At 48.8% G+C, this 27,306-nt stretch overlaps 1 protein-coding gene across 2 annotated transcripts in view; it reads left to right on the top strand.

Moving 5' to 3' along the window:
* PRKCB (protein kinase C beta) overlaps nucleotides 1-27,306 on the top strand; it is a 182,610-nt gene that overhangs the window by 108,629 nt on the left and 46,675 nt on the right. For both annotated transcript variants that reach the window (XM_083413995.1, XM_083413994.1), the window contains exons 6-12: nucleotides 1,732-1,888; nucleotides 3,252-3,386; nucleotides 8,558-8,654; nucleotides 12,243-12,389; nucleotides 19,787-19,960; nucleotides 22,397-22,488; nucleotides 22,706-22,768. In XM_083413995.1, coding sequence (XP_083270121.1) covers nucleotides 1,732-1,888; nucleotides 3,252-3,386; nucleotides 8,558-8,654; nucleotides 12,243-12,389; nucleotides 19,787-19,960; nucleotides 22,397-22,488; nucleotides 22,706-22,768 — 865 coding nt within the window. The remainder of the gene's footprint in view (nucleotides 1-1,731; nucleotides 1,889-3,251; nucleotides 3,387-8,557; nucleotides 8,655-12,242; nucleotides 12,390-19,786; nucleotides 19,961-22,396; nucleotides 22,489-22,705; nucleotides 22,769-27,306) is intronic.

Genomic DNA, 27,306 nt, shown 5'->3' with positions numbered 1-27,306 from the left:
CTGGGGTCTGAACTGGAGGTGACTGTGGAGGAATGAGACCTTGGGGTCATAGTAGATAGCTCAACGAAGACCCTGATCCTGTGTGCAGTGGCTGTGAAGAAGGCAAATTCCACTCTGTGGATCATTGGGAGAGCAATTGAAAAATGAGACTGTTGCTATCATAACGCCATTATTCAATTCTGTGGTGTGACTGCATTTGGAATACTGCATATTGTTCTGGTCGCCTCACCTCCAAAAGGATATCGCAGAGTTGGGAAAGGTCCAGGAAAGGCCAATCCAAATGGTCAAGGGGGTGGAGTGACTCCCCTATGAAGAAAGGACTTTGTAGTTCTAGAGAAAAGGCAGCTAAGAGGTGACATGATAGACATTTATAAAATTGTGGATGGCATGAAGAAAGTGGATTGAGAAAAAAACTTTTCTCCCTCTCTCCTAACACTAGAACTTAGCAGACATCCAATGAAGCTGAAGGCTGAAAGGCCCAGGAAGGCAGTTCAAAGGAAGGACTTATTCAGGCAGCGCATAGTTAAAGGATGGAACTTGCTCCCATGGGAGGCAGTGATGGGCACCAACTTGGATGCCTTTAAATGAGGAGGTAGAAGAGGTCTCTCAATGGCTATTAGCCCTGGTGAATATACTCTGCCTCCACAGCAGTAATGCTTCTGAAGACCAGTTGCTGGGTACTGCATGAGAGGAATGTGCTATTGTGCTTGTATTCCCTCAGGCATCTAGTCAGCTTCTGTGAGAAAAGGATGTCGGACCAGATGCGCCATTGGCCTTATGCACGCATCCCCAAACTCGGCCCTCCAGATGTTTTGGGACTACAATTCCCATCATCCCTGACCACTGGTCCTGTTAGCTAGGGATGATGGGGGTTGTAGTCCAAAAACATCTGGAGGGCCGAGTTTGCCTATGCCTGGCCTTATGTTACAGTAGGGTGTCCTTAGGTTCTTAGAGTTTGTTCACAAGGCAACCCACGGATAATGTCGAGTTCAGGGACCTTTCACAGGTACTGCAGCACCATCACGGTCGCTCCTGGAAATTTCAAGCTCTCCTGCTTGTCTTTATATTTTAATGATGCCAAACATGCCTCAGCTGTCAATCCAGTTAGGTGGCAATTACCTTAATTGAGGCTTTTGACAACCAAATCGTGGGCAATTCTGCGGGTCAGCTTGGCATCAGGTAGATGATTTCTTCTTTTCCCTGTATCTTCTCATGCAGAATCTCTAGTGGCTGCATCTTCAGGGTTGGCCTGAACATAATTTCAAAGAACTACGCTGAGTGGCTTCCATTTTGGAAGCCCCGGCTGCAGTGAAACTTCCCAAGGGGCCTTTTGCAAGCAAGGGGCAAGCAAGGGAGTCCAAGAGTCCACCCTGCCTTTCAGGGATAAACAAGGCATGACATTAACATATGAACATAATAAGAGCTTGCTGGATCAGGCCAAAAAGGGCCCATCTAGTCCAGCATCCTGTTCTCACATGAATTCTGGTGTTATGAGAGAGGGAGAAAAACTTTTCTTTATCCTCGGTGTTTTCAGTATGCAAAGGAAAGATAAGGAGTGGATAATAATAATAATAATAATAATAATAATAATAATAATAATACTTTTATTATTTCTACCCCACCCATCTGGCTGGGTTTCCCCAGCCACTCTGGGCAGCTTACAGCACTCTGGGTGGCTTACAGGATGCCCTGGTCCTTTCCCACTGAGTCTTTTCTCTCTTCCCTTTCCAGTACGAGATGCCAGAAATCTGGTTCCAATGGATCCCAACGGCTTGTCAGACCCGTATGTGAAACTCAAGCTCATCCCTGACCCGAAAAGTGAAAGCAAACAGAAGACTAAAACCATCAAATGTTCTCTGAACCCTGAGTGGAATGAAACCTTTAAATTGTGAGTACGGCTCAATGGCAACCTTTGACATCTTTTGATGGGTTCCTGGGACTCCAACTTGAAACAGAATGGGTGGGGTGGGGATGGCTGGCTGGCTGGCTGGCTGGTGATGCTCTTCTTTGCTGCTGCTCCAGAGTTTTGACTCAAAGGGTCAGGGAATGGCCATGATGACTCCTTCTTCACACCATTAGGGTAATAGCAGGAGCCCCAACCATGTGAGAGATGCCCATACTGTGGTGTTGCCTCACCTGGATGCAGGTGCCACAGTGGTGTGGAGGGGGGAGACACCTTGTGGGCTCCTACTGCATGGCAGCAGAGCTTCTGATTGTTAACTTTGGGGTATAGGAAGGTGTCACATGACAGCTATTCCCTAAGCATGGAATGGGGACCTCTCATGGGTCATGGGTGCTTTTCCAGACCCTACACCCCAGCTGAGACCCTACTGTGGCTGGGACTAAGCCTTGAAACCATTGCGAAGAGTCTGTGCGCACCAGTTTGCACAAAACTGGCATGTGCTGATTCTTATGTATAGATGCAGATTTAGAAATTAAATGTCTCAAAAGGCAAAGCGACAAATTTCCCACCCAGGCCACCTCAGATAAATGCTTTGATTTGCTTGTGCTCAACTCCACATCAGTCCTTCTCTAATTCATTTACCCCAGATTATTTTCCCAACAGACATCTGAAGGCAGCCCTATTCAGGGAAGTTTTTAATGTGTGACATTTTAATGTATTTTTAATCTTTGTTGGAAGCCACCCAGAGTGGCTGGGGAGACCCAGCCAGACGGGCGGGGTACAAAACCCCAGTAAACTACAACACATCCCTCCAATTCTATTCCCCCCAATTCCCCCCCTTCCTGGAAACACCCGGGGCCTGGGACCCCCCAGAGACCCACCCATAGCAACACCCCTGCTGAGCCCAGTTTCCTCCCACCGATCCCTCCTTGCAGGGCTGGTGCTTCCCTGGAATGACTGGGTTGCAAATGATGCTGTGCTTTAATTGCTGAGAAACGCTAAGCGGATTTCAGAGCGAAGCGGCAGGCTCCTTTCTTCAGCTCCTCTCCTCCCTCGCACCCATCCTGTCAGCACTGCTGAGAATGCCATCTCACGCTCCGGGTTGGCGCTGATCAAAGCCTTGCATTTCAATCGCCAGGCGCTCTGAGGTCCTCCATTTGAAGGGGACCCTGTCAGGAAATGAGGCATTAGAGGAGGCACGTCCGCCCGAAAACCGTGGCTTCATTTCATAGCTGCTGATTGATTGAGTGCCCACCTGGAAGGCGTGGAAGCAGCTTGCAGATATAGCTCCCTCCAAAAAGAAGATGCCTTTTAAAATCTCTTTCCTCCTCCCTTTTGTTTCTGCTAGCCAACTGAAAGAGTCTGACAAGGACAGGAGGCTATCTGTGGAGATCTGGGACTGGGACCTGACCAGTCGGAATGATTTCATGGGGTCGCTGTCCTTTGGGATCTCAGAGCTGCTGAAAGCTGGAGTGGATGGCTGGTAAGGTGGACTTGCCTCTGAAGGGGCTTGGATCAGGGCAATCACTAGCCAGCTGGTGCCCTCCAGATCTTTGCTATCTATTTATTTCATTACATTTCTGTCCCACCTTTCCTCCAAAGAGCTCAGGTGGCATACATGGTTCTCCCCCATTTTACCCTCATAACAACCCTGCAAGGTGGGTTAGGCTAAGAGGCAGTGACTGGCACCCCAGGTCACACCCAAAGAGCTTGGTGGCCGAGTGGGGATTTGAACGCTGGTGTCAGGAGCTGGAGTCAGGCGTACATCAGCAAGGAAACTATAAAGCACCCGATGTCAGTGAAGTTAACTCTTGATTCAAAGAAACCCAAACAGCTCAGTCCTAGTGGTCACAGCAACCCTTCCCAGTAGGTCTTGCCCCAGTGAAGCAGTTGTGAGGACTGAAGGTCCCCACCTTCCCACCGCTCTGCAAGGTTTTTTCCCCAGTTCCTTCCCTAGCAACCTAAATCTCTGTCATCTTGTCTCTCTTTGTTCTTCCTTCTTCATTCCTCTGCAGGTTCTAGGAGACCAGGGGGAAGGGGAGCTGGTCACAGCAGGAGGGGGAGACTCCCTAGCTTCTTCAGCAGCCTGCCTCATCACTGTCTCCTGGGCCCACTCCCCTCCAGCCTCCTCTCCTGCCTCTGAGTCTGAACTGCCCTCTGTCACAGCCTCTTCCTGCTCCCTAAACCCTGTTGCCTCTTCAGCTTCTACCACCTCCTTCCCCCAGTCTGTTCCTTCTTCTCCCTCTGACCATTTGTCATCCTCCCACCAACATCTCCCTGGCTCTGAGCCTTCTTCCCCTGAGGGTTCCTTTGGGGGTTCTCCAGATGGTGCCTCCCACCACTCTTCTACATCCAGTCGGTTCATGACACCTGGTCTCCCAGGTCTTGCTTGGTCAAACACTCCAAGCACTACACCAGACTGGCTGTCCTTGCTGGGGCTCATGGGAGAGGTGGTTGAAAACATCTGGAGGCCATGGTGGCAAGAGGTCTTGCTGAAACAAAACAATGGGAGTGTATTACCAGTTAGGAATCTGATCCTTAGGAGCCCAGTTTGCATCTGCACCAGGCAGAGTTGGTTGCAGAGAACCCAGCAGAGAGGCTTCCTGCCCCTCCCCAGGATGAAAGTTTAATCTGTGGATGTGAAGAATGGGATTACTTGCTGAGGTTTCCCTGTTTCCTCAAATGAAACACTGTCCAAAGCAGTTAATTACTGTCAGCCGAGGCGGGCAGCGTGGGCCTATCAACTCCCAGAGGAGTAGGGCCTGTTTGTTTCTGTTTTATCTCCCTCAGCAGGAAACAGGATTTTAATTTTCTTCCTTCCCGCTCCTGGTGCTGAAGAGTTGGGTGACCTTAGCGAGCAGACCAGAATGCCTATAAAACGTCTGTGCGCGCGGCAGGTAGCAGATCTAGCTGGTCCTTCTGTGAGCTGGAGGGGGGACTCTTTCCTTGTCAAACTCAACACCTGGATTTGAGGATTAATCCTGGAAGGTGCTGTTTTGAAACCAAGGGGAACAGAAGAACCGAAGAAGAGTCTGTTGGATAAGGCCAATGGCACATCTCACAGTGGCCGAACAGATGCCTGTAGGAAGCCCACCATCAAGATTCAAGCACAAGAGCCTTCTCCCCTCCTGTGGTTTCCGGCAACTAGTATTATGAAGCTTCACTGACCCCAACTGTGATGGCAGAGCATAGCCAAGGGAGAAAGTTAATGCCATCCTGACCAAGTCAGCGCTTGTGAAATATATTTGTGGAAGTCAAAGGGTGATTTCTAGGTCCATTGACATCCTGGGCTAATGGCAACAGGTCCTGAAATCCCATGGATTGCTCTGTTCCAGGATGCCAAATGGGGAAGGTCTGTGGTAGCTCAGTGGTAGAGCACATTTTGTGCATACAGAAGGTCCCAGGTTCAATCCCCCTGATGGCATCTCCAGGTGGGACTGGGAGAGGCATCCTGTCTGCAACCCTGAAGCGCTGCTACCGGTCAGTGTAGACAATACTGAGCTGGGCGGACCAATGGTCTGGTTCGATATCAGGCAGCTTCCTATGTTCCCATTTAAATTAGAACCACGAGGACTTTATTTTTAGGAGAGGGACATGGCTCGGCATTAGAGCACCTGCTTTGCATGCAGAAGGTCCCAGGTTAAATCTGCCCTAGTGGCATCTCCAGCTAAGCCTTGGGAAGACACCCCAGCTGAAGCCCAGCTGCCAGTTAGTGTGAACAATACAGAGCTAGATTGTCTTCACTATCTATGTTACCATCTTAGTCTCCTGATGGATTCACACACACAGTTGTAAATCCACTAGTAGCTGTGCTTACTGGACCAAGACATTGTGACACCAGAGGTGAAGATGGGGTACACACACACACACACACACACACACAAACATATACACACACCCCTACCTCAGTTTCCCCAATCACACACACTCCTTTCTGCCCACTTGAACCTTCCTTTGATTCTGATGATGGGGCAGCCTTCTCCACAGCACTTGAGGGCAGTGGGCTTGCTTAGGGGCTGTGGAGGTCTGGGTTTTCTGAGTTTTCAAAGGAACTACCCATGGAAACCCGACCAAAGCATAGGCAAACAGCAGGATGTTTGTCCATCTGCACGGCAGACAGACAAGAGAACCGTTCCGTTGACCAAATGGTTTTCCCAAAATGCTACAAGGACATTAGCAGTAAGTCATGGACCAATTTGGAATGCACTCCCATGGGAGACAGTGATGGCCACCCACTGAGATGGCTTTAAAAGAGGATCAGACCAATTCATGGAGGAGGGGGGAGACTATCAGTGGCTGATAGCCACAAAAGCTGTGTTCTACCCCCATGATCAGAGGCAGTCATGCCTGTTGCTGGAAGCCACAGGAAGGGAGAATACTCTTGTGGTTGAATTCTGCTTACAAGGACTTCCCATTGGGGCATCTGGTTGGCCACTTTGAGAACAGGATGCTGGACTAGATGGGCCATTAGCCTGATCTTCAGACTCTTCTTATCTTCATATGTTTTCTGCTGCGGGCTGTCAAGGCGAAGCAGGGATGGGGCAGTTGGATCTGGCGTGAGTGGAGCAGGGTTGCAAATGAGTCTGGGCGCCGCTTCTGGTTGGCACCAACCACCACCACTGCCAACTATACATTGCTCAAGCCCCAGGAGCAGATCCATGTCACATCTGAGTCTGCTTCAGTGCTGAGGACCCGTCCCTGCAGTCTGGGGAGCTGAGCTTAAGATCTCCAGGGTTGGCAGCGATGAGCCGGAGGGGCGTTGGTTCGAAGCAAGCGCGACGGGCCACTCCTCCTCTGAATTTGCCGCAAGCTCTCCGAAGGAAAACAAATTGCAAATTTCCTCCAAGCCCTCGCTGCCACCTGTGGAGCCGTCTCCAGCGGGGAGATGGGCGCACATTAAAGAGCATGTAAAATATGGTAAACAGCTCCTTGCTGCATTTTTAAAAACCGTTAAGTGGAGATCTAAGTAATTTTCCTTGTCACAGTGTTTGGCTAAAGTAAACTCCGGGAGGTGGGAGTCTCCAGTGCATTTTTCATCTCTAAAGAGCCGCAGCAAATGGAGGCGCGGAGTTGAAGGGAAGGGTCCGTCCTTGCATTATGCAAATCCTGCTTTGTTCCTTCCCTGCCAGTCAGGCGCACCGCCGCGCTCAGCCGATAATGGCCCCCTGATAAACTCTTCCTCTCCGCTGAAAAGATCTCATTGACAGAACTGGAGCTTCGCCTCCAGCGGCAGAAACTGACTCACAGCTGAATGACAATTCCATGATTCCCCGTAATTGCTTATTAGATTTTGTTTGTTTGTTTGTTTGTTTGCTCCCCTCCCTTCTCCTTGGGGGGGGGGGGGTCCTTTGCTTTGTAGAAGGCCCTTCCTGAAAGGGTGATAGAGCTACTTTTCTGGGATTGCTCAGCCTTGGAGATTTGGAAATTACAGAGCCAGTATGGTGTAGCGGTTAGAGTGTTGGACTAGGACCTGGGAGACGAGGGTTCAAAATCCCCACGCAGCCATAAAGCTCTCTGGGTGTCAGGGACTGGCTGGGTGAGGGAAAGTGGTGGGAGCCAGCTGCCCAAGAGCCTTGCAGGGAGGACACAGAAGAAGACGACTTAGATCCAGGATCCTGGTGGTGGGACACTGAAGAGCAGTTTGGGGAAGGGACGAGCTGGGAGGTAGAAGCAGGGGTTTTGAGCGATCAAGGGAAGTCAGGAGAAGGAGGGTGTTCCAAGACAGGGTTAGAGGCTGAGCGTCACAGTGTGAGTGCAGACTCAGAGAGAGAGGAGTCAGAGGTTGGCCCTGCTACACAGCAGCAGGACAGTCCCAGTCCTGCTGGCTCTTCCCCCCTCTGACACCCCGCTTGAGGAAAGTCCTGTACGCAGTGGCGTAGCGTGGGGGTGCAGGGGGGGCCGGCCGCACCGGGCGCAACATCTGGGGGGGGGCGCTCCCACTCGCAGCTCTCTGCCCCTACCTGGCTCACTCACTCTCTCTCACTGCAGTGCTGGCTGTGCGAATCCGAGCTGAGCCGCCGGGTCGCCGCCCACTGTGGAGGGGGGGTGCCAGGCATGCGAGGGACTATCTGGGGGAGGGACAGTGCAGCGGGGGCGCAAATTACTTGCCTTGCCCCGGGTGCTGACAACCCACGCAACGCCACTGCCTGTACGTTGTCGAGCAATGAGCCCTGCAAGCCCAGAGAATAAGCCCCTCCCCTCCCCCGCTTTCCTGCCTTGTGGATGACCTGGTATCGCTTGATAGCTCCTTGACACTGGGTGACCTTGGGCCAGTCACTGCCTCTCAGCCTAACCTACCTCACAGGGTTGTTGTGGGGATTACATGTGGAGAGATAGAACCGTGTATGCCCCCTTGAGTGTACATGGATGCTTAGGTCATTTTTTAAAATGTGGAATATAAATAACAAAAGTAAAGCAATTACCTGTGCAGTGGAGGACTCCATAAATAGTTCCATGGAGGCAGGGTGCTTCCCCCTCCCAGGACCTTGGAATTGAGTCTGCCTCCAACTAGACTACAGGCTCTAGACCAGAGCTTGTTTTCCTGGAGCTCATTTGGGCCCTTCAGCCGCTTCCATTGTTTTCCCATTTCACCTTGCTTGGGTTGCATCTTCTGACTCTGGTTCTGCTTTGCTTACCCAATGTCCCCCTGCCTAGGTTTAAGCTGCTGAGCCAGGAGGAGGGGGAGTACTTCAACGTCCCCGTGCCCCCTGAAGGCGAAGAAGGAAATGAAGAGCTCAGGCAGAAGTTTGAGGTGAGCAGCCCTTCCGAAGGACCAACCCCCCAACATCCTTCCCCTGAATGAGGCATTCCAGGGGGGAGAGAAGGAGGAGTGGGGATGTTCAGGGTGGCAGGAGAGGATATATTGTTTATTAATATCCTTCCTAACTTGCCCTTTACTTAGCAGAGTTTACATTCCCCTTCTCACGCACAGGAGAAAGCTGGTTGCAGGCTCGTTAGAACCTCTTACTATTATGCCATTCCATCTGCCTCAAATTGAATTGTATGTTGCTGGTGAGATCCCCTTTTAAATCCCTCCTAAAAGAATAAAGACACCACAGTCTTATTCATAAGCAATAAGGAGAAGGTTTACTCATGATCAGGCAGAGCACAGTGTGATCCTGAAGGCAGGCTTTAGGCTTAAAGTTACAGTGGTACCTCGGGTTACAGACGCTTCAGGTTACAGAAGCTTCAGGTTGCAGACTCTGCTAACCCAGAAATAGTACCTTGGGTTAAGAACTTTGCTTCAGGATGAGAACAGAAATCGTGCTCTGGCGGCGCGGCGGCAGCGGGAGGCCCCATTAGCTAAAGTGGTGCTTCAGGTTAAGAACAGTTTCAGGTTAAGAACGGACCTCCAGAACGAATTAAGTTCTTAACCCGAGGTACCACTGTACAAGCATATACAAATGGGTTTACCCCATATGGGAGATGACCTGGGGAGACTGCAAGCTAGCAGTCCAAGAAGTTTGCAGGATGAAAGGAAGATGGAAAAGAAAGAGAGTGGCAGCATGCCTTGGCCTTTTACCAGGTCTGGAAAGGTCACGCCCACCCACTAGTCACATGCAAGGAAGGATGCTCCAGGCCAGGAGGAACAGGAAGTTTCGACTGGCTGGACCAAACATGTCAACTCTGGCAAAAGAAGGAATGTTGTATTTGACTGCTCCCAGTGGATTACATCCCACAGGAGGTTCACAAGTTGCAAGGTGTGCAGAGGAGCGTAGCCAAGTTGCTCAAGGGTCTGGAAACCACGCCTGATGAGGAACAGTTGAGGGAGTTGGGTCTGTTTAGCCTGGAGAAGAGAAGACTGAGAGGCAACAGGATAGCAATTTTCAAATATCTGAAGGGCTGTTACATTGAAGATGGAGCGAGCGTGTTTTCTGCTGCTCCAGAGGGGAGGATCTGAAGCAACGGATTCAAATGACAGGGAAGGAGATTCCCACTAAACCTTAGGAAGAACCTTCTGATGGTAAGAGCTGTTTGCCAGGGGAACGGACTCCCTTGGAAGGTGGTGGACAAGAGATGTGACTCAGGGCCACACTCCTGTAAAGTAAGGAACTGTGGACTTGCAGCACAAGACCTTGGCTCTTAGCACCATGCTTAGAGGAACAGGAAGCTTATGTGTGATGCTTGGGATAGATCTGCTCCTTCATCCAGTATCTCAGAATTTATTTATTTCATAAAATTTATACTCTGCCTGATTGGGAAGAAAAATGAAAAGATACAACAATAAGATTATCAACAAGAATAATTAATAACAATTTAAGACTTTCAAAAAGTTAAAAAAACAATACAGTGGTACCTTGGTTGTCGACCACCTTAGTTGTCAAACAAATCGGCTCCTGAGTGATCGAAACCCAGAAGTGAGTGTTCCAGTTTTCAAATTGTTTTTGGAAGCCAAATGTCCGTGCTGCTTCCGTGGCTTCCAGTTGGCTGCAGGAGCTTTGGTTTCCGAACATTATGGAAGACTAACTGACTTCCGGAACGGATTCCGTTCGACTTCCAAGGTACAGCTGTAGACCAAAACAGATTAAAACATGCATCAACTTTCTAAAAAAACTGGGTAGGCTTGTCTAAACAAAGATGATTTTAGCAGGCACCAAAAAGAATACAATGAAGGTGCCTGCCTGCTATCAATCAGAGGGAGTTCCAAAGTTCAGGTGCTTCCACACTCAAAGATGGAGTTCTTACAAATGTGGAATGGGTATTATGTGGCACCTGTGGACAGTGCCAGGTCTGCAGATTGAAGTGGTCAAGGGGGCACAGGTGCGGTAAATCTGATCTCACAGGTAAACTAGTCCCAGGTTGTTAGCTCCAGGTGAAAACACCCCAGGGCAAGGGGATTCTGGAATGAATTGGACCCTGCTACTGGCTCTTTGCAGGAAAGGAGCATTGCATCTGCCAATTTTACTCTGCATTCCAGCTCTCCAACAGTGTTTTTGGTAGCAGAGGGAGTCTTGCCCTCCCCCCCACCAGGTGACACCAGGAAGCCTCTTTTGCGGCTGCCCTGCAAACCTTCTCTCTTGCGCTCGGAGCAGCTGCCCCAATTAAACCACTGGAATCGGCTTAATGGAATTTCATGCTAGGCTGAGCTCTGGGCAGGCTCCTCCAATGTGACATATTTTTTCAGACATTAAAACGAATAAATTGTGAGATAGCTCTGTCTCTGTGCGCGTGTGTTGTTTAACAAATTGTGCTCCGGTGAATTAGTTAGCCACCAGACTGCGGTGGGGAAGGGAAGGCTTTGCACGAGGGATGTGATTGTTCACCATTCTTCCGGCAAAGCTCCTTTTAAACAGTCGACAGGGATTGGAAATTGCAAACGGAATAAGCATTGTTTGTCCCTTTTGCAAAGCAGGCTTGATCAACCGCCATCCATATCGGACATGCACATTTTCATTCAAACTTCTTTCAAAGGAGGAATCACCACCTTTCTGCCATTGTGGGACAAGTCTTTATGTCCAAGGAAGCGTTGCTTTTCTTAAAAAAAAGAACTTGCAGCTAAGGATCAGTGCAGGATAATGCAAAGAGCTAGGATCAGTGCTTTTTTTCCTTTAAAAAATGTTTAGGGGTACTCACATTTTCCTACTCATATTGAAATACTTCCCCTCAACGAGGCCAAACTTAGATCCACAAAATGATTGGGGTGTGCGTACCCCTGCGTCCCCCCAGAAAAAAAGCACTGGCTAGGATCATGTGTACACGAGCTGCAATCGTCATAGTATTTCTCCCCCAAATATTTTATTGTTGTCATTTATTTATACAAGAAGCAAACATCAGTATTCAACCATCCTCACCACAGAAGCACCAAACGTCTCTTTAATTACGTTCAGCTTTTAAGTCATTGCAGTTTTTAAACAAAAGTATCATTTCACAAGTTGTCATGTGTTCTCAGAGCCATGGTCTCTCGATGTTGCATGTGCAATGAGAATATGCCAGGTTGACTGAAAAGTAGTGATTTGCTTGTCTGTTCGGCTCTCTCGGACGCGGGTTGTCAGCGATCGTCAAAGTCTGAGTGAGCAGGGATGGAACAAGAATGTTTTGAGGTGAAAATCTGTACGGTGTATGAATGAAAAATCCGCCCAGGAGAGCAGGCACAGCTAGGTGCAGTCAAGGCTGCCTGTGAAATCATTTGACTTTGCATCCATGAGATTAGCTTGTATAGATCACTTGAATGATCCTTTTTAATTTAATTCACTGAAGCTGCAGTGAGACTGCCAATCTCCTCCAAGATGGCTGTGACGGCTTAGTCCAAAATATTTGGGAAGCCAAGGTTATCTCGTATTTTCACTACCCTTTTGGGGAGGGGAAGTAAATCAATAAATTCCTTTTTTTCTCCCTTAAGAGAGCCAGAATCGGCCCAGGAGCAAAGGCTGCAGAGGAGAAAGCAACCAATGCCATCTCCAAATTTGACAACAACGGCAGCCGTGATCGGATGAAGCTGTCGGACTTCAATTTCCTTATGGTGCTGGGCAAAGGCAGCTTTGGAAAGGTGCGTGGCTGGATGCTCCCAGGACCTCTGCCTGGTCGGATGTCTCCTGGCTTCAAGAAAGCTGGTTTAAAAGGTTCAAAAGCCCTTTTCTGCTTAGGAAGGCTTTTGGTGCTTGGGGAGAGGAGTGAGGCAATTAAATATTCTTTCTGCTGTACTGTAATCATTGTTGAGTGACTGTTTTAACTGATGATGCTTTGGGTTTTAATGGTGATTTGATGCTTGATTATGAATTTTCATACGAGTGGCTTCGAGAGCCCGGTGGAGCCTAACAAGGAGAATATAAATTTTAGAGCAAATGAATGAATATGTAGATGCATGGATCAATGACCTGACTCAGTGTAACGTGGCTTCCTGTGTTCGTATAAACTGCAGTCATGCCACAAAGCTTTAAGATATGATGGATCCTTTCAAGAATAAAGTCTGGTGAGAATCCTAGCGCTGCAGCTACACGGCATAGACATTTTTTGTGGAGGCACCAGCCACAAGTCCGCACCACACATTTAAAGCACATGACTTCCCTCAAAGAATCTTGGGAACTGTAGTTCACCCCCTCACAGAACTACAGTTCCCAGCACCCTTAGCAAACAGCAGTTCCCAGGATTCTTTGGGGGAAGCCGTGTGCAGGGATGGCCACCAACGTAATGGTTTTAAAAGAGGACTGGAGGTTAAGAGGGCTATCAGTGACTACTAGCCACAATGGCTATACTCTGCCTTTGCAGTCAGAGGTGGCAATGCTTTTTAATCCCAGTTGCTGGGAACTGCAGCATGGGAGAGGGAGTCTTGTGCTCGACTCCTCCTTGTGGGTTTCCCGCATTAAACACACAAGACATAAACAGCTGTACTTTTGAATAAATAAGGTATAATATTCATTGTGTCAAATTGTAGATTTCAACGGAAGTCTCATAAAGTTCAATGAAAAAAGCTGAAGACCCAGTGGATCAGTTCATTCTCTAGTCAGTTCATGCATAAGGTCCATACAGGTATAAGTATCTATTCCACCTGTCTGTTCATAGAGTCCAATAATCCACATGAAGGGTTGTTACAGTTCCACAGAATACTTTCACAGAGTCTAAGACAAGGATTTCCGGAATATTAGCCTTGTTTCACCATCCTAGGCTTCATCAGTAGAACTGGCTCCTATGTAATATTGCAGGATAGTGGATCTTATAGCAAGGGTCATCTAGCCCAGCTCCCTGCAATGCAGGAATCCTTTTGCCCCACGCGAGACTCGAACCCATAACCCTAAGATTAGGAGTCCACCAACTGAGCTATCTTGGTGTACGCAACCCCCAGTTCAAAGGTCGGGATAGGAATGTGAAGGGAAAGTCATGATCCTGGTTTGAAAGTGTCCTGGGGGCTAGGCAGAGAGGAGGAGAAGGAGGAGAACAAGGAAGCAAGCTTGTATGAACTGCCCTTCTATCCTGAGGCCAGGCAGCACAGATCAGAGGACCACGGCCATTTTGCAGGTGGCGGTGGGGGAGCTTCCAAGATGATGTAAATCAGGGGTCAGCAAACTTTTTCAGCAGGGGGCCGGTCCACTGTCCCTCAGACCTTGTGGGGGGTCGGACTATATTTTGAAGGGGGAAAAAATGAACGAATTCCTATGCCCCACAAATAACCCAGAGATGCATTTTAAATAAAAGCACACATTCTGCTCATGTAAAAACACCAGACAGGCCCCACAAATAACCCAGAGATGCATTTTAAATAAAAGGACACATTCTGCTCATGTAAAAACACACTTATTCCTGGACCGTCTGATGGCCGGATTTAGAAGGTGATTGGGCCGGATCCGGCCCCCAGGCCTTAGTTTGCCTACCCATGATGTAAAGTGTCGCTGAGAATTCGCTGCACCTTGCAAGCTCTTTGGCAGCTATTTGACAGAAGCCTGTCAGGTTCCCATTCTTAACTCTCCTCCATTCACTGATTCCCCCACCCCCACCCCTGTTTCCCCGCTGCTGGTAGAGCATATTTCAGAGAACAGCCTGACTTGGGAGCCAAGCAGTTAACACTCTGGCACCAGAGGCTGCATCTGCAAGATTAGCATTCCCCTCACTTAGCCGGAGAGAGTCAGGCAAAGCTAGATAGGAGTCTCGGTGGAGATGGCGCAAACCTGGCCACTGATTTTATTGCACTGGAAAGCCTCGCAGGCCCATAGAGGGGATAGAGAGGATCAATCAAATTAGAGGTTCCCGTCTTGTGCAAGGAAGGAGAAACAACAGCTGCTTTGAGAGTGTCTTCTGGGGCGACAGTGATGATGAGGACAGTGGGTCCAGGAAGACTCTTCTCTTTTCATTGCCCCTTCAGCGGGGCAGCACTATTTCTTTCTGCAACAGGACTAAGGGCTGAGAGAGGCTGCAGCACCAGCTTACAACCGTTTTCAAGGCAGCTCCGTCAATCGCACTCTTACAATGGCCTCTTTCCCCCTAAATTTCAGTTCATCGCACTTCTGTGGGAATTTGCAATTTTTAAAAAAAGGACCTCAGGGGAAAAAATGATCATTTTAAACCACTTCCCCCCCAATGCACACTTTTTTTGGGGGGGGGTGCAGTTTTGGGATATGCGAGACCAGGGTGCAGCGCTAGCTGGCCCCCTTGGGGCTCTTCTGAGGCTCTTGCATTCTTACCTTTGTACCCCAAGTTGAATGCAGCTGCCTGGCAGGGCTTTCTGTCCAGATATAATAGAATCATAGAATTGTAGACTTGGAAGGGACCACGAGGGTCATCTAGTCCAACCCCCTGCAATGCAGGAATCTTTTGCTCAGTGTGGGGCTTGAACCCGCGACCCTAAGATTAAGAGACTCATGCTCCACCGACTGAGCTTTGTCCAAAGCCTCCTGCTTTTTCCCTTGTGCGAGTTACTTCTTGTGAGTAAACTGTGCTGTACGCCAGTACGTATCTCTCTTTGGGTGCCAAAGCATGGGGTTTTGTCCCCCCCCCCCCATCTTTTGCAGTTGTGTGAAACGGTTTGGCTTTCCGCCTGCGTGGCGTCACACATTTGCAAGCTGTACAAAGGCTACTGCATGAAACATGGGCTGCTGTAGCAAGCCCTCGGGAGCTTCTCCCCCCCCCCCCATTTAATTCTGCACTCCAGGAAATGGCTGCCTCTTCCTCTCTTGCAGAGGTTGCAAGGAGCAAACACCAGCCCTGGGCACCGTCTCCCCATCTGTTGGGAGATGTTCCCCCTTCAGGAGCCAAATTCGATTGCCTGAGCAGCGTTGGGGAACCATTAGAGAATTATTTACAGTGACTGGAGCCCGCTCTCCGGGGACTGCTTTCATCTTGAAATATAATCGATTTTAATTTTTGTGTTTTACACTCCAGGGAATGTTCTCCCAACACATCCAATTTCTTTTTTGAATGTATCTCATTGCCAGACAGTCTAAAGACCAAACTGGACGTGATGAGTTTGGAACCTGCATGGCTGTTGGTACCAGCTTTAGGGTGGGACAGCGAAAAGTGCTGATTTGGATTAGGGCTGCAGGGAGGGGGTTATATAATTCCTCCCTCCCCCCAGGTTATTTCCCCCCTTAAAATCACCTCCCCACACACCGAAGCTGCCATCCAGTCCACAGGGCAAAAGACTTATAAGGTGATACACGAAGTTTTTGTTCTCTGGGTTGTTGTGTTGGTTTGGAGTGAATCTTTCACAGTGTATGTGCGTGTTTTAGGGCAGGGGTGGGGTGGGAATGCTGAATTTCTGAATGATAACCAATGGTGGCGTTTTGCCCTCTTTTTTTGTATGTGCTGTAATGCTTGTTTTTGGTCACTAGGTGCCACTATAGAGCTGTGAACCACTGTCTGCAATTCCCAAGCTTACTTTGAACAAATTGTTTAGGGGCCCACAGACAGCTCCAGAGCTTTCGGGGGCCCTTGGTAGGTTGCTGTACTGGGATTTCTCCTATCTGGATAGGTAGTTCCCTCAGCTGCACAGCCATCTTTGTTTTCCCATAATGCAATGCCCTAAAAGATTGGCTCACCTTTTCAATCTTAAAAATCTTTTAAATGGTTTTTGTAGATCATGCAGTCATAGAATTGCAGAGTTGGAAGGGACCCTGAGGGTCATCTAGTCCAACCCCATGCAATGAATGAATCCTGCCCACAGCTGTCCCTGGGTGGGCTGGAACCACCAACCTTCTGATTAACAGCCTGGTGTACTGTCCCATTGTACCACTTCAAAGATCACTGAATATTGTTTTCTGTAGTTTTCAGAAATTTGCCTGGACTTTGGCATATTGATTTCATCTGATACTGTACAATGGTAAGGTAAAGGTAAAGGTACCCCTGCCCGTACGGGCCAGTCTTGACAGACTCTAGGGTTGTGCGCCCATCTCACTCAAAGAGGCCAAGGGCCAGCGCTGTCCGAAGACACTTCCGGGTCACGTGGCCAGCGTGACATCGCTGCTCTGGCGAGCCAGAGCCGCACACGGAAACGCCGTTTACCTTCCCGCTAGTAAGCGGTCCCTATTTATCTACTTGCACCCAGGGGTGCTTTCGAACTGCTAGGTTGGCAGGCGCTGGGACCGAACAGCGGGAGCGCACCTCACTGCGGGGATTCGAACCGCCGACCTTTCGATCGGCAAGCCCTAGGCGCTGAGGCTTTAACCCACAGCACCACCCGCGTCCCAACTGTACAATGGTACCTCAGGTTAAATACGCTTCAGGTTACAGACTCCGCTAACCCAGAAATAGTGCTTCAGGTTAAGTAATTTGCTTCAGGATGAGAACAGAAACCGTGCTCCGACAGCGCGGCAGCAGCAGGAGGCCCCATTAGCTAATATGGTACCTCAGGTTAAGAACAGTTTCAGGTTAAGAACGGACCTCTGGAACGAATTAAGTACTTAACCCGAGGTACCACTGTATTAGATTTTTGTAGCTTTAAAGCAAAGATGCAGAACCTCTATGTCCCTCCATATCTTGTCAGACTCCAACTCCCATCATGCCTCATTATTGACCCTGGTGGCTGCAAGGGCTGGCAGGAGTTCACAGAATCACAGAACCATAGAGTCGGAAGGGACCCTGAGGGTCATCTAGCCCAACCCATGCAGTGCCACAATCTTTTGCCCAACCTGGGGCTTGAACCCACGGCTCTGTGATTAAGAGAATCGTGCTTTACCAACTGAGCTGGAGTCCAACAAAGAATCGTGTCATGGATTCTTCAACTGTGATCCCTGCCTTGCAGAGGGTTGGGCTAGATGACCCTTGGGATCCCTTCCAAACCTACAATTCTATGCTTCTGTGAACCCCTGCAGGGCCACAAGTCCCCCAGTCCCCACTGTATGGGATACTCCTAACCAGGCCTCCTCCGAAGTATTAAACTCAAGAGGGCTGACTCCCAGGCAAGTGGGGTTATTTTGCAGTCTTAGAGTTTTATTTTTCTTTCAGCATTTGTCTTTAACTTTTATTAACTCGTGGTGTTGAATATGGGTGTACTTGTGTTACCAAATGAATGTGCGATTTCCGTGACTGCGTACGAATTGCCTATAAATAAAGAAGACTGCAAAGTAAGTAGAATGCAAGAAGGGGGCACCAGGCCTAGTAGCCAGTCAGACCACATGAAGCATGAGAGTTGCCCAGGTCAAAGGCAAGACCAGGAATCTGCTCTAGAACTACTGGTCCAGAGAAGCAGATGAGCAGCCTCAGAGGTCATAGGGTATGATGTTGCAGATCGGAGGGATCCTGGGGCAGAGTGGATCAAAGTCAGATGAGGTGGTCCAGAAATCCCCCCTACCAAGGTGGCGATCAGCTGTGTGGCAAAACAATCCATTTCCAGGGAATATAACGTCCATTTTGAACACCACAGACCAGTGAGCAGGTTGTGGGGGGTGGGGGGAGGTGGCCGTGTTGATTTCCAAAGCAATACCACAACAAATTGAAGCAATGTATCTTAATAACTGGCAGGGTGTTGTTGGCATTTTTCGGGAGCCTTCCTTCGGCTTGATTTGATTAACGACGGAAAATTATGTTGGCAGGAAGCTCTGCGGCTCGGGTTTATTGTAATAAATAAATCTGCAGCTTGCCACAGCTGGTTTAAAATATTAGGGGGACAAGTTATTCTACACAGGGGAAGAGGCGTGGGCTGGCTTGCGGGGCAGCCAAATGGGCAGGTGAGGGGTTGCCAAATGGGCATGGGTGAACTTCTTCAATCTCACTCACAGAAGGACGGGCTGGAGCAGTAGAGCACCTGCTTTGCATGCAGAAGTTCTTGGGTTCAATCCCCAGTGGCATCTCTAGGTAGGTGTGGGAGGGAACCTGCCCGAAACCACGGAGAGCCACTGCCAGTCAGTGTAGATGGACCAATGGTGTGGATGAACAAAGGCTCTGACTCAGTATAAAGCAGCTTCCTGCCAACCTAGCAGTTCAAAAGCACGTCAAAGTGCAAGTAGATAAATAGGTACCACTCCAGTGGGAAGGTAAACGGCGTTTCCATGGGCTGCTCTGGTTCGCCAGAAGTGGCTTAGTCATGCTGGTCACATGACCCGGAAGCTGTATGCCGGCTCCCTTGGCCAATAAAGTGAGATGAGCGCCGCAACCCCACAGTCGGTCACGACTGGACCTAACGGTCAGGGGTCCCTTTACCTTTACCTTTTTATGTTCCTGTGTCTTTTGGAAAGGACTATAGCTGAGAGCTGCTTTATTGGATTTTGAGTTGATTTTATATTTGTATTCTGCATTTGCAACAACAAATGTTGCTGCAGCTTACAATATTCACCATAGCATAAAAAAACAGCAAGCATTACAATCACTATAACATCAAGCACAGCAGCATATAAATAAAGCAAACAACGAAGGAATGAATGCAACTCAGTAATGTCATAGTAATTCAAAACATCACACAGAGCTGCTGAATGCCAGCCCTGTGCCAGATGGCATCCGAACCATGAGGACTAGGTCTTGCAATACTTTTAGTGGGAAACAGTAGCTCTGTGGTAAAGCACCTGCTGTGTGTTAATAAATATAAAATAAATTCATCGTTTTATTTGTACGCTGCTTTTCCACACACAAAGTCACGTTCAAAGGGATTTACAACCAAGACGACAGGAATGCATTTCTGAATCAAACGCTGCAAAACAATTTTGTAATAACACAATAAAACAACAACCCTATAGAAAACATAACAACAGGCAAAACAACAACAACGTTTCAGGACTCTAGAAAGAATAAGATTACATTAATAAACCCGGCAGCAAAAATGACAAGGCTGCTTGACAGTTCCACCTTGGTCCTAGGAACACCCCTCCCATGATGTTCACAGTCCTTCTCCAGCAAGGCTTCCAAGGACCTCCCCACCCCTCCTGTGATGTCGTTACTTTGGCATGCAGAGTAGCAGCCAAAGCACCAGCCCAGGAGGTCTGCTGATTCTCCATCTCCCTTGTGACCACCTTTGTCTTCCTCCAGGTGATGCTCTCTGAAAGGAAAGGGACCGACGAGCTCTACGCTGTGAAGATCCTCAAGAAGGACGTGGTCATCCAAGACGACGATGTGGAATGCACCATGGTGGAGAAGCGGGTGCTGGCTCTGGCCGGGAAGCCCCCCTTCCTAACACAGCTTCATTCTTGCTTCCAAACCATGGTAAGGATCCCTACACGCTCACACACTTCTGCCCTAGATCCTGCACAGTTTCCAAGTCAGCAGTTCTCACACTCCAACCCCCCCACTCCCCACATGGACTACTTGAAAATTGCTGAGGGTCTTGGCAGACCACTTAATGGTTTTTCTGTCTGTTGAAGAAATTGCAGTGAGCTGTGCTGGATGCTAGGTGATTTGTAATTGAATCAAGATTAAATGCCTCCGTTCTAGCCTCCCATTAACTGTGCTGCTAATCCCCTCCACTCCTTTCAAGGGCCTCCTCCCTTACTCCTGCCATACTATATCGCCAACAAACTCCCCTCCACCCCATCCATCTAACTCACCTTCTGGGCGGAACACCAGGTTCTAAGAACCACAGAGTAGCCACTGCAATCACTCATCTTCCCACAAGCACCACATGGTCCATGGACCACAGTTTGGAAGCCCCTGATCTCAGCTGAACAGAGAGCATCCTTGCCTTGATCCCAGGCAATGCCACCAAGCGATACTGGACAACATGGGGAAGCTTAGGAGAGATGGGAGGAACTGTGTCTTGCTGGCAGGAAGAGGAGCTGGAGATGATATGTTGGGGTGCTCAGTAGATGGTGGGGGCTAAGGGAGTCCAGGGCAGAGTGGGTGGAAGGCAAGGACAGAGGCTGTGGCCATAAGGAGGACTAAAGAAGGGAAAGAGATGAAGAAGGGACCACATGGTTCTACTGGCTGGGGTTGGTGGGAGTTGAACTCCAAAAACAGCTGAAGGGCACTAGATTGTGGCCATCTGCCCTAAAGCAATGAATCATCAGGAACATCCGGTCCGAAATAAACAGAGGCATTGGGGGGACCGCTTGCAAAGGGAGCAGTCATTGCTTCCACAACTGTTTGGGGCTGGCTGCAGATAAGGAAGAGGAGAGGAGGCAGCGATAGGCACAGTGCAAGGCCCATCCTTTCAGGCTTCCTACAATGAGCTTGGAGGATTACACTGAAATGTCAGCCAGCCATTTGGCTTTGCAAAAGGAGTTTTGCTGCAGCGGAAGGCAAGTGGGGCTGGGCCCTTCTCTGCGCTCGCTAATGAAACTCCTGCATGCAGCGAAGCTTTTCCTTTTGCACGTCTCTCTTTCTGACATCTGAAGTGTGTCGGCAGAGGATTAGTTCCCGGAGACCTGCCTGTAGCTTAGCGGTAATCATATTGGTAACGTAATCAAAATTTGTAGCAGAGGGTATTATCAGGTGCTGAGTACAAAGCGCTTTGATTTGGAGGAGAGCAGTCTCAGCCAGAGCTGCTCTTCCCATTTGCTGGCAAGGATGAAAATCTCAAATCTTCATCTCAAAGGGAGAGAGAATTAACTTTTTTGCCCAGGTGTTTTGGGGCCTCTGGATTTGCCTTCCACCTGCTCCCGAGTGACCCTCCTGATCCTGGATAAAATGAGAGTGGATTAAATGTGTGCACCATCTTTCTTCCCCCAAAAGGAGATCAGAACCTCCACAGTCAAAACAAAGACTGCAGGGAGCTGGCTATCCCTGAGACCTTGATTCATCTAGCTCAGCGTTGTCCACACTGACCGGCAGCAACAGCTCTCCAGTGTAGAGATGGAGGAGGAATCGCCTCAAATCCCCACTCAGCTCTGAAGCTCGCTGAGTGACCGGTCACTATCTCTCAACATAGCCTCCCTTACAGGGCTGTTGTGAATGATAAAATGGGGAGGGGGGGGGAATGTGTGCTGACTTATTTGCTTATTTCATAAAAATTTATACACTGCCTGATTGTTAAAAAACAAACCCTCAAAGCAATTTACAAAAAGGTGAAACAATAAGTTTGAGGGGGAAAGTGAATACTTTAAAATGTACAAAAAGCTTGAGCTGCTAAAAGGAAAGTCGGATCTGTGTTGCTGTGTATGTGCAACTAAACATACGGAGGCACCTGTGTGTTTAGCCCCATGGGACGTACAGAAGCTCCAGAATGGGCAATTTAGATCAAGAAAACAGACTTAACCCCCCTGCCCCCACCTTACTCATACATACACTTCTGCCTCAATCCAAATTACGCGTTCTCACCATTCTTTAATATATATAGAGAGAGAGAGAGAGGAAGTTTTTCATTAATACAGGTAGACAGGGATCTGCTGACTGTTCTCTGGGTGATTTGCAGGACATTAGGACCAATGGGGCACTGCCCCCAGCAACCCTACTCTGCACCCAGGCAAGACCCACCTGCCTGCTGTCTTACTTACAATCCATTTAGAGGGTGTCCCTGGCTGCCAGCTTCCTCCTCCTTAGTCTCAGTGTAGCTGCTTGTAGCACTCAGCCTCTGCTTGTCATTCGCTCTGGCGCCACCTGCTGCTGGCCTCCTTGCCTCCTGCCCTACCAGTCCCAAAGGGCACTAGCCCCCTCCGGGCTTCTGTTACATTTTACGCCTCTCTCCCCTCTCCTCTCCTTCTCTAGGACCGCTTGTATTTCGTCATGGAGTATGTGAACGGCGGCGATCTCATGTACCAGATTCAACAGGTTGGAAGGTTTAAGGAGCCCCACGCTGTGTAAGTTGGATGCTCCCTAATATAAAGCGCAGGCTAAGAGGTCAAACATGGCTTGGGGGCCCCATGGGGCAAAGGGTCTCCCTTGGGTTATGGGGGGGCAGGCAGATGGACTTTCTCCCTCCACGCTGGATGCCCAGTGCTGTAATTAGATAGCAAAGCTTTCCATTTCCAGATGCCTCCCTTATCACTCTTCTTCTCCTCTAATCTTTACTTGCAGGTTCTACGCAGCTGAGATAGCCATTGGCCTCTTCTTCTTACATAACAAAGGAATCATTTATCGGTAGGTGGGCATGCTTTCTCCTCTCAGGCTTCTAGAAAGGCAGCAGCAGCAGCACCTCCCCTCCTGTTCGACAGGCGATTGGCATTGAGGGTGTGCGTTCAAGGCTTTCCGCATGGGGACGTGGTTCCTGGTGCTCTAAAAAAGCCACCAGCTTGCCTTTCGGGTGGCCATTTGGCCATCGTCCATGGAGTGCATTACCAGCAAGCAGAGCCAAAGACTTCCGAATGCCAGTGCCTTGCAAATAAATGTGGTGTTTTGTGTGTGTGCCCCCCCCCCCCCGGATTCTGTAGGGAAGCCGGCTGATCGAGCATCTTTGAGGCTTCCCTTTGCTCGTGGTCTTAAATCTCGGTTTGCTTGACAAGCCACGGCTGGCAGCTCGCAGTGCAGGGAGGGCCCAGCGCTGCCTCATCATTGACACATAAAGCTGGCACTTCAGAAGTGATTTGTCTGGAGTCTTGCTGTAAAAACCTGCCGTTTGCTGTTTGGCTGCTAAACATTCCAGGACGTGGCTTGGGAAGGCTCTCGGCTGCTAGGGTGCCTAGAGCAGTAATCTATGCAGAAGGCATTATCCCACCCACCCCTGATTTTGCTCCCCCCCTTCCTCTTCTCTTTGAGTAGCCCCCCCCCCTCCAAAAAAAATGCTCAGCAGCCTTGGAGAAGATCTAGCTCCCTCCTGTAAACAGCTGGCTGGCTCTGGGGAAGGCCACCAGGAATTGTGGGGAGAGAGAGACAAGTGTTTGACATTATAGCATATCGCACCACCACCCCAACATTTGACAATTGAAAAATAAAGACGCTTTGGTATCACCTGTATTTATCATTTTTAAAAAAAGATTGCTGCCTAAGGCACATTTCTGAAAGCTCTGCTCTGCCTTCTGTATGCTGTTGTCTCCGTTTATTGCCCCCCGGCCTGTACCCCATTAAGGCAAAGCTTTCTTCTTAAAGGTACAGTGGAATGATGTTGTTGTCCCAGAAAACGGTGCCAAGCATTCAAAATACATGTTGTTGGCTACTGCATGAGTGCAATGGCCAGCTGTTCCTGTCCATGTTTGATGTATCAGTTGCTCAGTTTGTGGGGTGCTTCAAAATGTGGGGTTATCTCTACAAAACGCTGCTAAACAACAGCAAAACTTTGGCACAGGATTGCAGAGGATCCCAAATTTTGGCGTTTGTAGTTAATGTTAAGTACAGTGAAGGTAAAGCACCCCTGGATGGTTAAGTCCAGTCAAAGGCGACTATGGGGTGCGGCACTCATCTCGCTTTCGGGCCGAGGGAGTCGGTGTTTGTCCACAGACACCTTTCCGGGTCATGTGGCCAGCATGACTAAACTGCTTCTGTCTCATTGGAACACCATGCTGGAAGCCAGAGTGCATGGAAACACCGTTTACCTTTCCGCCACAGTGGTACCTATTTATCTACTTGCACTGGTGTGCTTTCAAACTGCTAGGTTGGCAGGAGCTGGGACAGAGCAACGGGAACTCACCCCGTCGTGGTGATTCGAACCGCCGACCCTCTGATCAGCAAGCCCAAGAGGCTCAGTGGTTTAGACCACAGCATCACCCTGTGTTTGATGTATCAATTACTCAGTATTGATACATCTGCACTGCAAAATGCGGGGTTTCACTGCACAACGCTGCACAAAAACTGCAAAACTTTGGCATAGGTTTGGTGGAGATTCCAAATTGTGGGGGTTCTTAGCTAATTTGCCTGCTGCTGTGCATGCAGGGGCCCTGGAGACAAGGACTAACTACCCATCCACCACTCAGAGATTTTACTTCTAGTGATGCCCAGCAGGGAGAAAGCTGTCACCCTAAAGACTGACAGCTCTGGCAGCCCTTGAGTGTGCATGTGGGGAGGGGAGTCCCCTCTTCTGTTTTGCAATTGCTGTTGCTTGATGAGAATTAAGAGCATTTTTCTCTATTAACGGAGCAGAACAGACAACCTTGAGACTTGCTTTCCCACTGTGATTTTTGCCCCCATTGTTTGGTGGTGGTGGTGAGAGTGTTTCTGCCACATCAAAGGATCAAAGGACTGATCCTGAAGGAATTCATGCCTCATAAAGAAGGTGACACCTGCATGTTAGGGGGCAAATAAGTCTCTTCTTATTCCATCCCCCTAAAAAAGAACCATTATGGAATTGCAGGAGTCATTCCAGGGGTGGTTTGGGCTGGGAAAAAGTGGGATACCCAGCCTTGTCTGCATGCCATTATTCCATGTACAAGCTAAAAATATTGGGTGCAACATTGCGGGTTGTTGTTGTTTTTTAAAAAAATCAAGTTTCTAGTCCATATGACTGATTGCCAATATAGGGTTTAATCTTATTTGGGGGTGCATAGAAATAACTCATGCTTGTTTTCATTTATTTTCCCTGAGAAAAACAAAATTGCAGAATGCTTAAAATATGCATAGCATTTGTTTGGCTTTCATTACTGAACTGGACAATATCCTTTGGGTTTTGAAGCAATAACAGGGCAAAGTAGCCAATGAATCAAGGAAATAACTGTAGACAAATTAAGTCATGTTTTAAACCCGTGGAACCGTTGTAGAAATGCCAGATAAATCTGCAGTATGCCTGCAAATTCTGCATTTTGTTTTTAGTTTCTATTATTTTTTAACTTTTCCATGTTGCATTATGAGTGAGACCCAAAACAAGTGTTTAGATTCTAAAAACCGAACATCACAAGACATCCAAACGAAAACAGTTATAAATTGGAACTAGTGGTCTAAATCCAGCACAGATTTATGTTTAGTTGTTGCCTGACTCTGTGTTGGATTTCGGCCAGTGATATAGCAATCAAACACACCAGCAGCACTAAGCTATCACAATGAACTGGCCTTGCATGAGCCAGAAACCACAACTCGGGTGGCCAGATGTCCTGTTTTGCAGAAGACTGCCTGGTCCAAATTCAGCTCAAAGAAGCGAAAGTGGTGAGTAGATGGAGCTGATGTTGCCCATCAACAGTTGAGGCCTGGAGAACAGACCAAACAGGCCCCAACCTCACTGGTCAGCTTGCTTTCTGTTGCTCCAGAGGGTAGGACCTGAATCAATGGATTCAGAAGGCAAGAAAGGAGATTCTGACTAAACCCCAGGAGGGTAAGAGCTGTTCAACAGTGGAGCAGACTCCCTCGGAAGGTGGTGAACCTTACTTCATTGGGGCTTTAACCAGAAGTTGGATGGCCATCTGTCAAGTATTCTTTAGCTGTGATTCCTTCATTGCAGTTTGGATTAAATGACCCTTGGGGCCCTATCCAACTTTATAGTTCTAGGTTTCTAAGTCATGGAACTCAGTGGGTCATTCTTCTTCTTTTTATAGTGTTTTATTGACACTTTTCAGAATGCAATAAAAGACAAGGTAATCTACACAAAGGAATGCGGGTGGCACTGTGGTCTAAACCACAGAGCCTAGGGCTTGCCGATCAGAAGGTCGGCGGTTCAAATCCCTGCGACGGGGTGAGCTCCCGTTGTTCAGTCCCAGCTCCTGCCCACCTAGCAGTTCGAAAGTACGTCAAAGTGCAAGTAGATAAATAGGTACCGCTCCGGCGGGAAGGTAAACAGTGTTTTCATGCACTGCTCTGGTTCATCAGAAGCGGCTTAGTCATGCTGGCCACATGACCCGGAAGCTGTCTGCGGACAAACGCCGGCTCCCTCGGCCTATAGAACGAGATGAGCGCCACAACCCCAGAGTCATCCACGACTGGACCTAACAGTCAGGGGTACCTTTACCTTTACCTAATCTACACAAAGAATAATAAAAAGAAAGGGAAAGAGATAGTCGAATACAAGATCTTCTCTCAGAAACGTATCTTAACTTTTTTTCCCAGATGGAGAAAGATGTGTGTCCCCAGCTCTCACCTGGGAGCATCCCTATCTTCTCCCAGCCTCTCAGACTGAGAGATCTCTCCTTCCCTGTCTTTCACACAGGGTCCTTCAGACTGTTCATCAAGTGGATCTACTCAGGACACATTTAGGTGTGCCCTGTAGCTGATCATGGGTGGGAAGCAATGGTTGCTGCTTTCGTGCCAGAGCCAAGCAAGCTCACTGCCACTTTCCTTGGATGCAGAAAAGAACCGCTTCCTCCTTCCCCTAAAAAGGGCTGTCTCTGCCCATAACTGCTGCCTTGCATTTGCAGCAGCTGATGGGTGAGTGAGAGAGTGAGAGTTCTCAACAAGGAGGGAATGATCTCCCCCTTTAAACTTGCCTCCTGGCAGCAGCAGCAGAAGAAGAAGAGCTTGGATTTGATATCCTGCCTTTCACTCCCTTTAAGGAGTCTCAAAGCGGCTAACATTCTCCTTTCCCTTCCTCCCCCACAACAAACACTCTGTGAGGTGGGTGGGGCTGAGAGACTTCAGGGAAGTGTGACTGGCCCAAGGTCACCCAGCAGCTGCATGTGGAGGAGTGGAGACGCATACCCGGTTCCCCAGATTACAAGACTACCACTCTTAGCCACTACACCACACTGGCTCCCAGAGCAGAGCAGAAGGCTATTGAGCCTGATGGATACATTCTCCCACCACTGTTAGAAGCAGAATGCCTCTGA

Source organism: Podarcis tiliguerta, assembly GCF_965153285.1.
Source record: "Podarcis tiliguerta genome assembly, chromosome: 14".
In the NCBI taxonomy this organism is placed as follows: domain Eukaryota; kingdom Metazoa; phylum Chordata; class Lepidosauria; order Squamata; family Lacertidae; genus Podarcis; species Podarcis tiliguerta.
Note: the sequence above shows the minus strand (reverse complement) of the source record. Positions and strands in the feature narration are given on the sequence as shown.